At 41.9% G+C, this 12716-nt stretch overlaps 1 protein-coding gene across 1 annotated transcript in view; it reads left to right on the forward strand.

Moving 5' to 3' along the window:
• The window catches only part of LOC126336262 (dynein axonemal heavy chain 3), a 1127841-nt gene that overhangs the window by 1090482 nt on the left and 24643 nt on the right, over nucleotides 1–12716 (forward strand). Inside the window, exons 66-67 of the mRNA XM_049999758.1 lie at nucleotides 3110–3318; nucleotides 12227–12437. Coding sequence (XP_049855715.1) covers nucleotides 3110–3318; nucleotides 12227–12437 — 420 coding nt within the window. The remainder of the gene's footprint in view (nucleotides 1–3109; nucleotides 3319–12226; nucleotides 12438–12716) is intronic.

The following is a 12716-nucleotide window of genomic DNA, read 5'->3' on the forward strand; positions in this document are numbered from 1 at the left end:
TAAGAGGCATACAAATATCAGTATTGTCTCATGCCTGGAACTGTATAGTGATAGAACAGCCTCTGAGAAATTTATGCACTTCTTTACCATTATAGAGCGAAGAACATATGATGCTGATAATGCCATCAGTGAATGTGTACATAGTTATCTCAGTAGAACTATCCTTTTCAAATAGCCTTTACGAATCCAAACTAAGTATCTGGTGATACTATTATTTTCTTATACAAAATTGGCAGATCATGTTATCAGACACACTGGCATTTACTAAATCCCCTTTTTTGTAAAGAGGTCTAACAGTGGTACATTTTAATTATGTGCAAAAATACTATTAATTATCCATATGTGCCTATGAATGCTGCACATTAAGCAGCCACCAATAAATCCTCAATTCCTTAAAGAATCAAACACCCATTTATTAAACAGCTTCAAACATCTTTACACATGAATTGCCTTTGTAAGTGACAATATGTAGCAAATTGCACAAACAGTGAATATGTAGTAAGCAGTAACATTTCTTCCTTTTAACATTTTGTGGGGGTGTCACCAAGAAAAAGCTTTTGGGATGGTTCAAAATTGTGTCAACGTTTGTTGGAAGTTTCTAACTACTATCATTCTCAAATGCTCTGTGTACTTGTGCATCTTCAGTTATGCTATCTCAAAACAAACACATGGTTTTTAAGTGTAATACTTTTCTTATTGTGTTAAACATTTAACATAAAATTATACCCCTTAATGAACAGGTTACAAGAACATTTTAAAGTTTTAAATTTGGTTAATTGTTACACAAAACAGTAAAAATTGCATTTTTTTGTCCTTGTCCTGAAAAAGGCACCAGGTTCAAGAATAGTAATATAGTACTATACAGTAATACAGGATTAGTAATACAGATAATTGGTACTATCTTATTGGAAATATCATCAACCCCTTACAAACTTTTCCTTTTGCAAATCTTCATTTATGCTTGTGGGAATCATACTGATGTTCCAAAGAACTACTTCAATCTATCTAAATGTAGCATGAAATAGACGGAACAGAATGGTCCAGTACATATGCAACACACAGTTACCAAAAACGTATCACAAACAACATTTTTATTCAGTGAAAGAAGGGAAAATAATAATAATGCCACATAGGAAGCAAACTTTGGTTTACTGATACATAATTTAAAATCTGTAAGTACTGATTCCATGATTACAGTGGTTAAATCAAGTTTAATGCTAAGGAACACACAAATTATTAATAATAATCAGATCCAAATGTGTGAGACAACAATGCCTTATGATATCTGGTAATAACAGATGATTAATCATCCCACTGTTGATGTAGCTAATTTCATCTTTAAATTTAGACAGTCTTTGACAGAACCCTCCTGTTTTGGTCACGCCAACTACTATACAAATATTCACAAGGAGTAGCACTGTTCATTGGATGGTATATATAAATCCATAACATTGACACTAGCAAGTTGAGTTTAGCGAGAGGTAAGCCTTAGTTTGGTTGGTTCCTTGCATGTGGTGCCATTTCACCACTTTGCCAGTTGATAATAGAATTAGCATATGGTTAATACCATCCTACCAGTTTAATGGACTCCATTAATCAGATACTCCATGCATGTATATCATCTAGTTCCAACTGAACATTAACTACTGTTTGTATTTACTCTGTATCTTTTCTTTGTCTACCACCAGCTCTCCAAAGGCAATGCAGTGGACCACAGTACTGCTATGCATTTTAAAACCACCTTGCCCATTATGCTGCCTTCTTGCTTGAACCTAACTAAACACTCAGCAAACCGTTAAATATCTTCTAGTGTTTCCTAATAAAGTTTAACACACAGTCACTATCAAAACACATGTAGACACATCCGTCATGCACTTTTCTCAGTGTCTGAGAATATTGTTTCCTGCTGCATGGCTTTTCTAGGAAAACCAAGACTCAGCAGAGACGTTTGTGTGTGAGACATAACTATCTCTACGGCTACACATATTCTGCAGTGCTATGTGCACCAGCTGAAAATGTCATCTGCCGAGGCGCCTCTCCTTCTGCTACAGTAGATATGTTGCGTGCCAAAAAAGAATTTGTGCATCACCACATTTTAACACTTGAGGCAATGAAGGAAATGTTTTCAGTTAACCCTTTCAGACCCTCTGACTACTATTTTGTACATTAACTTTTACTGTGTCTTGGCTGCAACAGAAGCAGTTTTTCCCAACGGATGTTCAACCTTTCCATCACACTCAAGTGCTACCAACTGTTGAGCACCACTATGAAAATATCAGCGAGTCAATGTAACAGTGTTCAGCAACTCATGATCACCAGAATACACAAATGTTGTTGCTTTGATATATTCACTGTATAATTGAATATTGGTATTGTTATTTTGCATGATAATTATTGAATGACCACATTACTATTTAAAACAATTGTAATTAGTTACTTCAGTCCATAAAATGAAGCCAAGAGTGCAAAGTTTGTTTTGAAAATGAGTACATATTTTTGTATGTATCTTGTATCTAAAATAACTAAAAAATCACCCAAAACCATTACTACATAAATAAATATTTTCCTTCCTCCTGAAAAAATTCAGGTCTGAAAAGCGTTAAAGTTTCTCTAAAATTTCTTCTCCTATGATGATTATTATGAAGAAATTAAAATTTCTTACATAGTAGAACTATCATTTATAGTGCTCCTGCCCTCTGTATTGCTATAATATGTTACAGTTTTTTTTACCAATATTAATATTTTGTGTTTTTGTTGTTTAAGCTATCAATTTCAGGCAGCATCAGCCATGAAGGGAAGTAAGTTGTTGGTAGTACTGTAGTATTTATGTAGCCCTCAGCTTTTGAAGGCTTTCTTGCTAGCAGATGCCAGACTGTTGGGTTCTTGTGTACCACAAAGAGTTTAGCGGTAAAGAACCCAGCAGCTTGGCATCTGCTAGTGGTTGCACCATCATTCACCCATTTTCTGCAAGTGCTAGTAACTAGAGACATTTAAAAAAAAAAAATGTAGGACTGTGTACTCTTCATATTGCACAATCAGAAAATTTCCTAGAGTTGATTGCTATACTGTGAGTTATATAATATATCGATACCATTTCTTTTTTTATCAGGAGGTGATTCGCTTTAACAGACTGTTGTCTGCTGTGAAAGACTCATTAGTAAGTGTGCAAAAGGCAGTGAAAGGACTTGTAGTTATGTCTTCAGAACTGGAAGAAGTGCACAATAGCCTGTTGGTTGGAAGAGTACCTGCTGTTTGGGCCAGTAAATCATATCCTTCATTGAAACCCCTTGCAAGCTACATTACTGACTTGATCCTGAGGTCAGTAATAATTAATTTATTTAGCAGAGTTAATTAGATATGTACAAAGTTGTTAAGGCTTTCGTGGCCACTTGTTGACAAACTGCCTATTGGCGTCTGTGTCGGGTTCTTCGGCCGATGTTCATCTAATGATTTTTCTGATGTTTCTGACCGGAAATGACTGTGGAGAAGCCCTCGGACGTTGGCGCGCCAGGTACATATAGTCTGTGCCTGCGAGCTCAGCTCCAGTTCACACCAGCAATGGAGGGTGAAGCTTTGACAATGCCAGCCACTCGTGTTGGCGAAACGTCAGAAAAATCAGTAGATGAATGTCGCCCGAAGAACCCAAGACAGAAGCCAATAGGCAGTTTGTCAATTAGATATGTCCCTTTGAGACAAGCTGTTTTAAGAAACTAAGGTAATTTGCACATAAATTTCTAGATAAGACTCTCCGAGAATCCAAGAATTAAATTTATTATTTTTCTGATATGGTCATCTTCTTTTGGCCTTTGCATGTGTAGCTTACCTGCAGCTCTCTGTAGTTTTTAATCACTTAACTGCTGTCTGCATTGGAAGTGTGTAGGGGCATAGTGGTGGTGACTGGCAGTAGAGTATCCCAGAGCCGCACCTATCTAAGGTCTAATATGATGGTAGAGAGTGCTTTGTGGTGCATGTTGTATAGACCACATAAGCACTATAGGTTGTAGATCATTGTAGGTGTCAATATTTGTCTACGACCACATTGCTTTCAGTACTGAGCCAGAAAAATCTCTATTTGTTGATGATGAATCTGTGGAAGTTGTGTATATGTGAGGATTGTCTAGGCCCATTCATGCTGTTGGCCACAGCTGTGGGCCCAATGTTGGTGCTGGCAGAGTCTTGGTAAGAGGCCACATCCTGTCATGTGGCATGAGCTGAAGTAAGTGTAAAAGTGTGTCATATGTCTGACCATGCAGTAGTTCTGCTGGGCTTTTCTCATTTATTGGTGTCATTCTGTAGGCATTGAAAAATGTAGAGCATCTCCTGTGGATACAAGCTGGACAGCTACTTTCATTTTTTCTTTGAAAGTCCTCATCACCTGCTTAACTTTGTCCTTAGATTGAGGGTGATGTCAATAATGTAGCTCAGAGCATGGATATTTTTATCTAGTTTGATGCTGAAGAAGTGACACATGTGGAACATCATCAGACTGAGAAGTGGAGCAGCAAAATCAATCTGGACGTTCTCCCATGGCCTTCTGGGGGTGGATCCAATCAAAGAACATGTGGGCAGGGAAGTGAATTTCTAAAGGGTGCACTCAGAGTACCCCCAGGCGAGGTTCTTGTGCCCTCGTCTATCTCCAGCTAATGAAAATGGAGGTGAGATGGGCTGTTCATTTCAGAGGTACCCAAGTGTTCTGCATGTACAGTTGCCAAACCTTTCTCCACAATCTGTGTCAGATCACTGTTCAATAGAAATTAATAGTAAAACTCCAACTTGGAGAAATAAACTTTTAGTCTTGTGTCCACCCACAATGGTAGTTAATTTTTGTCAGTTTGAAAACTTTATGGATGTGCCACCCACTTGGAGTTCAACTGTGACTATAAAGCCTGTAATGGAGAATTTATTGAGATCGTAACTGTAGTATGAGGGTTTGAACTTTAATAGTGGCAACTATTTATTTACAGCTCGTACAAAATAGATACGTGTTTCAAAGTTTTACTGCCCTTCAAAGTAGTTGCCAGCGATATGGAAGTCTTAGGATACTCTTATCAGTGCCAGTTGTGTTGACGTTCAAGCGATGCGGACTGTTGCCCGACAAATTTGTAGCAGTTCTGCCATGAAGTGTTTCCTTCAGTTTAGAAATCGAGTTGACCTCACAAGGGCTTAAGACAGGGGAGTGCAGTAGGTGGTATAGCACTTAGCAGCTCCATCAGTCAAACAAATGAGTAGCGGCTTGCACGGTACATGCTCGAGCATTGTCCTGCAAAATGATGGTCAGGTTCCGCAGAAAGTGTCATTACTTCTGCCTCTATGCTGTTCATTTTTGGAACACAACCTATGACCAGCTTAGAGACAGAAGTGATGACACTTTCTGCAAAACCTGACCATCATTTTGCAGGACAATGCTCAAGCATGTACAGTGGAAGCTATTACTGATTTGTTTGACTGGTGGGGCTTGTAAGTGCTATACCACCTACTGCAGTCCCCCGACTTAAGCCCTCTTGAGTTCAACTCAAGTTGTAAACTGAAGGAAACACTTCACGGCATTCGCTTCAGAACTGCTTCAAATTCACTGGCCAATAGACCGCGATGCTCGAACGTCAACACAACTGGCACTGCTAAGAGTATCCTACAATTTCCATATCACTGGCAACAGATTATACACAATGCTGGTGACTACTTTGAAAGTCAGTAAAACTTTGAAACATGTACCTATTTTTTGCATGAGTTGTAAATAAATAGTTGCCTCGATTAAAGTCCCAACCCTCGTATAAGCAGGACTGGGCTCCTGCACATTTGGGCATCACACTTCGAAATATGCTACGTGGGCACAGCACGGCCCCTACGAGTCATTTCTTGACAGAGTAATCACTGAGCTGTTTACTGCTGAGTGTCACAGCTGCCACAGCATCTGTGGGTACAACATGTGGGAAATGGAATTGCAGTTGCAGGCACCTATTCGTGTCTGCACAATGCTGTGCCCATATCCCTCTGGCAATGGATACTCAAGCCCAACGTGGACCCTCAGCAGACGGCTCTGCTCCAGTCTCCGGACTGACGGTAGGCGTCATCTAGTTTCTGCTACGGTCCCAGTGCCTGCTGCAACTGCTACTCGTCAAACAGTGCCATTTTGCCCCCGCTGTAGCCACTCCTGAGGAACCTGCTTTGTTGGGCCTGTGCCTGGATTGCCCACTAGCCACCACCTCACGAGGCTGTGTCACTATGGCACGTGTTCGCTCGTCAGTGGACTGTCCGTAGGCCTGTAGCTTCAATGGACCGTGTGAGTTCTCTACAACAGCACCTCCCTGCTCACTGTCACTACAATGTTCATGAGCATGAGCACCTTCAAGGTATATTTGTGGATTGACACTTCAGTTGTAATCAAGTCTGCATTATGTCAGACTTCTTGGACTCTATAGTGGCTGGTAATAATTCAGTTAATTAGAACACTGAACAAGTAGTACTTTATGAATTACAACAGACTTATCTTTGCTCACCAGGTTCAGTTGTAGTTATAAAACAGCATTGCGGACTTGCAGTTCAGAACACGGTAAATGAGGCACGATTACTGAGTGACGAATTGATATGAAACCAGAAATGCTGGGGCATGGCTTGTTCCTAGCATTTCATTGATGTCTTGTGATACTGCTTTGCTGTGCCATACCTCTGTGGAGGTTGATACTTATTGTGCCACTTTCAATACTCGACGACACCTCCTCATTCCTCCCCCCCCCCCCCCCCCCACACACACACACACACACACACACACGCAAACATCTAACCCGGTGTCTGGTATGGAGGAGGGACATGGTGGTTGGGTGGCGGATGGGGCACTGACACAATTGTGTAAGTAGGTGCCAAAACATCAGTGGATGCCAAACACCCACCTGCACCTAGTATCCACTGTGCACGCGGCTGGAAATGCCAACCGGGAAACTACTGGAGGGTGCATGTCGGTGGCCGTAGGTGCAGAGTCGGATGATGCGAGAGGTTGGAGAGGCATCCAGCCAGGTGACTGGCTTGGGTTGTATTGGGGGAGAAGACCACATAGTGAGGTCATCAGTCTCATCATATTAGGGAAGGATGGGGAAAGAAGTCGGCCATGCCCTTTGAAAAGAACCATCCCAGAACTTGCCTGGAGTGATTTAGGAAAATTGTGGAAAACCTAAAACAGGATGGCCGGACGTGGGATTGAACCGTCGTCCTCCCAAATGCGAGGCCAGTGTGCTAACCACTGCGCCACCTTGCTCGGTCCAGGTGACTGGGCGCGAGCCTGTCGCTAGCTGTGTCATGGCTGCTAGCATGACTGCAGTGCTGGTGGTGGTGCCAGGTTGACATTCACAAGCATCTCACACTGTTGAGGTGAGTGTGCTGCTGGATGCAGCATCTCTGTCTGATGGTGGTTGCTTCGTGCCCTGGTTGTGTGCTGGCTCTGTGAACAGAATCTTCCAAGTGGATTGGCTGAAGCTGATCCTGATGCCGCCTGTGGAATCCTGTCAGCCCATGGCTCTTGTAGGTGGAATGGGATAACACCTCATACACCACACTCTGTTTCCATCTGCAGCCCCTGCCAAACACACAAAAGAACAATGGTTGCTAAGGTGGAAACTGTGACTTGGAAGGAGGGACAGAAGGTCTTGTAGCAAATGGAGCAGAGTCCTATTGCAATGACCTTAAAGGATCTCATTGGTGAATTTCCGTATTTGGGCAAGAAGCAATACAACAACAGAAAATCTTCCAAAGCCTGGTCCCATATGTGGGTGGCTCATAACTTGCCCACCTGTGATTTGAAGGTCCTTGTGAAGCTTTGAGTTTCATCGTTCAATTGCAGATAAAAGGGCACCGTGAATAAGTGCTGAATACCGTTGCCTGCACAAAGCTGTTCAAATTCTCAAGACGTGAACTGCAGCTCATTATCCGACTCAACCATCTCAGAAATGCCTTCAGTGCTGAAGATTGACATAAGAGTTGATATTGTGCTGCCTGATGTTGTAGACATAATTGAAATGATGAAGGGAAACTTGCCGTACACATTCACAACCAGTAGCCAGCGTATGTTCCAGTACGCCCCAGCAAAATGTATGCACAGGCATTGCCAAGATGCGCCAGGATGTTGCCATTCAAAGTACTGCTGTGGGGGAGTGGATTTGTGTTCTTCACATATTGCACACTGTGAAGTCGTGTCCCCCATTTGTGCATTCGTTCCCAGCCAACTGCTCGGTGCGGACAATACCCCAATGTCCTTTATGCAACAGCTGAAAAACTTTCCATTGGGGGGACCGTGACTCTTAAATTGCCACTTTTGGTATGCCTCAGGATGACACCCATCTATATAGAGATGGCATGATGATGAGGAAAGTAACAACAAACCATCAGGTGGCAGTTTAATGAGGAAACTAACAAAGGATCACTGGGTGGCAGATCTCCTTCAAACTCTACAGCCACCCACAACGGACAAACTGTCTCCGGTGCCACATGGCCAAAGGTGGCTGGAAAATCTTCCAAAAGCCAGATTTTGTCTGAATCAATGTGATGACAGGTGTACTCTGGGGAATCAAATGCAATAAGTTGCCTCAGCAGGTGGTTGGCATTGGAGTGTTTGGTAGGGGGCCGATATGACAACTTGTACTGCCTGCTGAACAAGAAAAGGGCCTACCATTGTAACATCTGCACTGTACATGCTGGGCTGGGTGTGAGGACTCAAACAGAGCTGCCAATGGTCTGTGGTCCATAACTAGAGAAAAGCAGTGGCCAGACAGGTATTGAAGGCAGTGTGTGACCTCATAAGTTATAGGCAATACCTCCTTCTCAAGTTGGCTGTAATTGTATTGGGCCTTGGTCAGTGTCTTTGTTGCAGACACAATTGGCCTGTCATTGGCTCCCCCTCTGTGTGACAACATGGTACCAATGCCATAAGAAGAAGCATCTACTGCAAGAGAAATAGGCTTCTTGGGGTCAAAGTGGGGCAGATACCAATCACTTAGTAATGCATCTTTCAACTGCTGGAAAGCGGTCTGACGTTCAACCGACCATACGAACGGAATGCCCTTGCACCCCATCTAGTCTAGAGACACCGTGATCTAAGCAGCATTTGGGATAAAATAGATATAATAGGTTAGCTTTGCCATTACACCTTGCAATTCTGTTACATTATTTGGCACAGGCAAGTTGTGAATGGCCATGGAGGGTGTCTGTGTCTGATAGATGCCATGCACATTAATCATGTGACCAAGAAATGTAATGTAAATAGTTAGAACAGGACGGTTCTTGTGATATCTGTTGCTCAAGGTACCTTTGGAAAATAGCTAGGGCAGAAGTGCTACCAAATAGTAACTACAGAAACTGGGATAATCCCTTGTGTGTGTTGATCAGAATAGTTTTCTTTGAGTCTTATCTAAAGGCAATTGCAGGTAGGCCTCCTGGAGATCAAGTTTTGAGAAGTAATTACCCTGATCTAATTTGTCCATCAAATCCTTAGGGTGGTGTGATGGAACAGAATCAGCAACAGGTTGTGGGTTGGCAGTTGATTTAAAGTCTGTGCAGTGCCTCAGCCTGCCTAATGGTTTAATAAGGATCACCAGGGGTGATGCCTATTGGTCGGCAGACACTGATTTGTTGACATCACTGTTCTGCAACTGCTGCAACACTGTGACAACCTGAGCCTGCAATGCATGAGAGACAGGATGAGCATGAAAAAACTTGGCCTGCACATTGTGTTTCAGTGTCACGTGTGCCTTGCCTAAACTACAGTGGAACGGAGAACTGTACTTGTCACTCAATGCATTAATATTGGCCAGAAACCCAGGTAAATTAATTTTAACACCTTCCCATGAATTGACAATCTGAGGAGGTCAAAACTATCCATGCCAAAAATATTAGTAGACTCTTGACATGAAATAACACTGTTTTAGTACTACCAGAGGACATGGCTGGTAAACTACACTCTCCAAGAAATGGAGTAGGATGTCAGTTGTATGGTAACAATGAGTTACATGATTGCTGAAGCTGTGGGCTACCTTACCATTCATACGTAGCATGGTTGAACACCATAACAGTAGCACCCGTCTGTACCTGGAAATTACCACACTTGTTGAACACATGCAACTGAAAAAAAATTTTTCATGTGGCTCTGAACACTATGGGATTTAACTGCTGAGGTCATCAGTTCCCTAGAACTTAGAACTACTTAAACCTAACTAACCTAAGGACATCACACACATCCATGGCTGAGGCAGGATTCAAACCTGCGACCATAGCGGTCGAGCGGTTCCAGACTGTAGCGCCTAGAACTGCTCGGCCACTCCGGCTGGCCATGCAACTGAACATACAACTTATTTGATTGCCAGTTGATAATTTCAGAGTGTGTATCCTGGCAGTCTGATGAAATAACAACAGGAGCAGCGACAGTTGCACAGCAGGCACAACATACACCTCATTAGAATCACTGTCTGACATGGAATGTGATAGCTGTCTAGTACCATTTATACTTAAACATAGTGATTGTATGCGACCTTTTTTGCCACATGCAAATCACTCAGCATGGTACTGTAGCCTATCAAGTGTTTGAAAGCTATGTGGAAATTACTTACGTAATTGTGCAAACTGCGCCGTGGCCTGACGGTGTGACAGGTACGCATGTGACATAGATGTCAGGCGACATCTGACCTGAGTAAGGGAGGGGGGGTTTGGCCCCTGAACTGTTTTACTCTTGGAAACAAGAGTTGCAAGTGCTTGGAAATCGTGCTCAGTTACATTGACAAGGTTCTGTGACTCATTAATTGACAATTCTGCCAGGGTTCCAATGCTTTGGTACGGCAGCACAAGTAAGGGAATCGGACACATACAAGTTGTCACATCTCTCATCGTAGAGTCACTGTAATTTAACCCACACAAACATTACAAGTGACATTGACTAGCAAGGCCATAAAGTTCTGTTACCTCATCTTCATAGGGCTGTCCTAGCTGCTGTGTCAATCTAAAAAAGTTATAATGACCAGACGCTGCATGCAGTTGTGATTTAAAATGATTTGATTATTTGTCAGCTAACTTGATGTAGGTGACCTCATGGGGTTGGTGATCAGGAAACTGTTTTACTCTCCATTCCTCCCACGTTCTTACATTGTCTAGTTGTTTGTTGTCTACCATAACACACTTTGTTTTTCTTTTTTTAATTCCATTCCTATCACAATTGTATTTTCCTCGCTTGTTCTATTTCCCTCTGCCATCTTTCTTTCCAGACTTCTGTAAATCAACAAAAGCACAGAGTTTCTTGCAATCATAACTGTTTTCTCTGATTTCTGATTGTATTTCAGCCTTCATTTCTCATCTCGAACTCTCTAGTTCCGGCCATTCCAGCACAGCCCCACAGGGTAAGAGAACACTCTCACTTACCCCTCAGTGTACGCACGGATTAGCACAGATAGTGCTGCACACAGTCCATGTATGCACGAGCTGCTCAGCCACACTTAGTAGTGGGCCCTCAGCTGGTGGAATTCAGTTGTGCACACTTTGGCGTGGTTGTGATGTTGCCTGCATGTCACCTGTTTTCCACCCCTGCCCGCCTTTATATGTTCCCACTCAGGTGCCCTGTCATAGGTCATGTCTTTGAAGAATCAGAGCTGTGAGTTAGCCAGTCTGGAAAGAACACATGCAGCTCTGAAAGGAAATTGTTGTTGATGTGTGCTTCAGTCCAGAGACTGGTTTGATACAGCTCTCCATGCTACTCTATCCTGTGCAAGCTTCTTCATCTCGCCATACTCACTGCAACCTACATCCTTCTGAATCTGTTTAGCATATTCATCTCTTGGTCTCCCTCTATGACTTTTACCCTCCGTGCTGCCCTCCAGTACTAAATTGGTGATCCCTTGATGCCTCAAAATATGTTCTACCAACCGATCCCTTCTTCTAGTCAAGTTGTGCCACAAATTTCTGTTCTCCCCAGTTCTATCCAATAACTCCTCATTAGTTATGTGATCTACCCATCAGCTTATTTAACTTGAAATCTGACCTGTGCCCCTCTATAATCTGTATTTTATGTTGGTATATCTCTCTCCTCACCAAAGTAGTTATTTATTTTTTTCTGAGTCACCTATATTGTATACTGGATTTTTGGGTGTCCCGCTATAGTATATAAAGATTGCTTCTTACTATGCTAAGTGTCTCAGTTAGTAAATTGCTAGTGTTAATGTATAATGTGCTACCTAAACAACTTTTTTTATCCATGCAGGTTGAAATTTTTTCAGCATTGGATTGACAATGGCCCTCCAGTTGTGTTTTGGCTCTCAGGATTATATTTTACTCAGTCATTCCTTACGGGAGTGCTCCAGAATTATGCCAGGAAACACAGAATACCAATTGATCATTTGGCTTTTGAATTTGAAATTACACCTTATGAAAGCACAGCAGATAAGGAGCCAGATTTTGGTGTTTTTGTCAAGGTGAAAATACTTAATTTTATGGAATATGTACTCATAGAATTTCTGTTTCAATAGCTTTTCTTTAATTCAGAGCATTAGTAATATTTTTCAGATAATGTAATTGTTAAATCTAAATACAAACAGCATATGTAGTTTACATCTACCATTTTGTTTGCCATGGTATAGAACATGTTTTGTACATTAGTAAAATAGCCTGCCACATAAATTATTTGTAGCCTCTGAGTTTGAATTTCTATTAATGTGTGAGAATTATAGGAATAAATAAAAATAATATAATTA

Source organism: Schistocerca gregaria, chromosome 2 (assembly GCF_023897955.1).
Source record: "Schistocerca gregaria isolate iqSchGreg1 chromosome 2, iqSchGreg1.2, whole genome shotgun sequence".
In the NCBI taxonomy this organism is placed as follows: domain Eukaryota; kingdom Metazoa; phylum Arthropoda; class Insecta; order Orthoptera; family Acrididae; genus Schistocerca; species Schistocerca gregaria.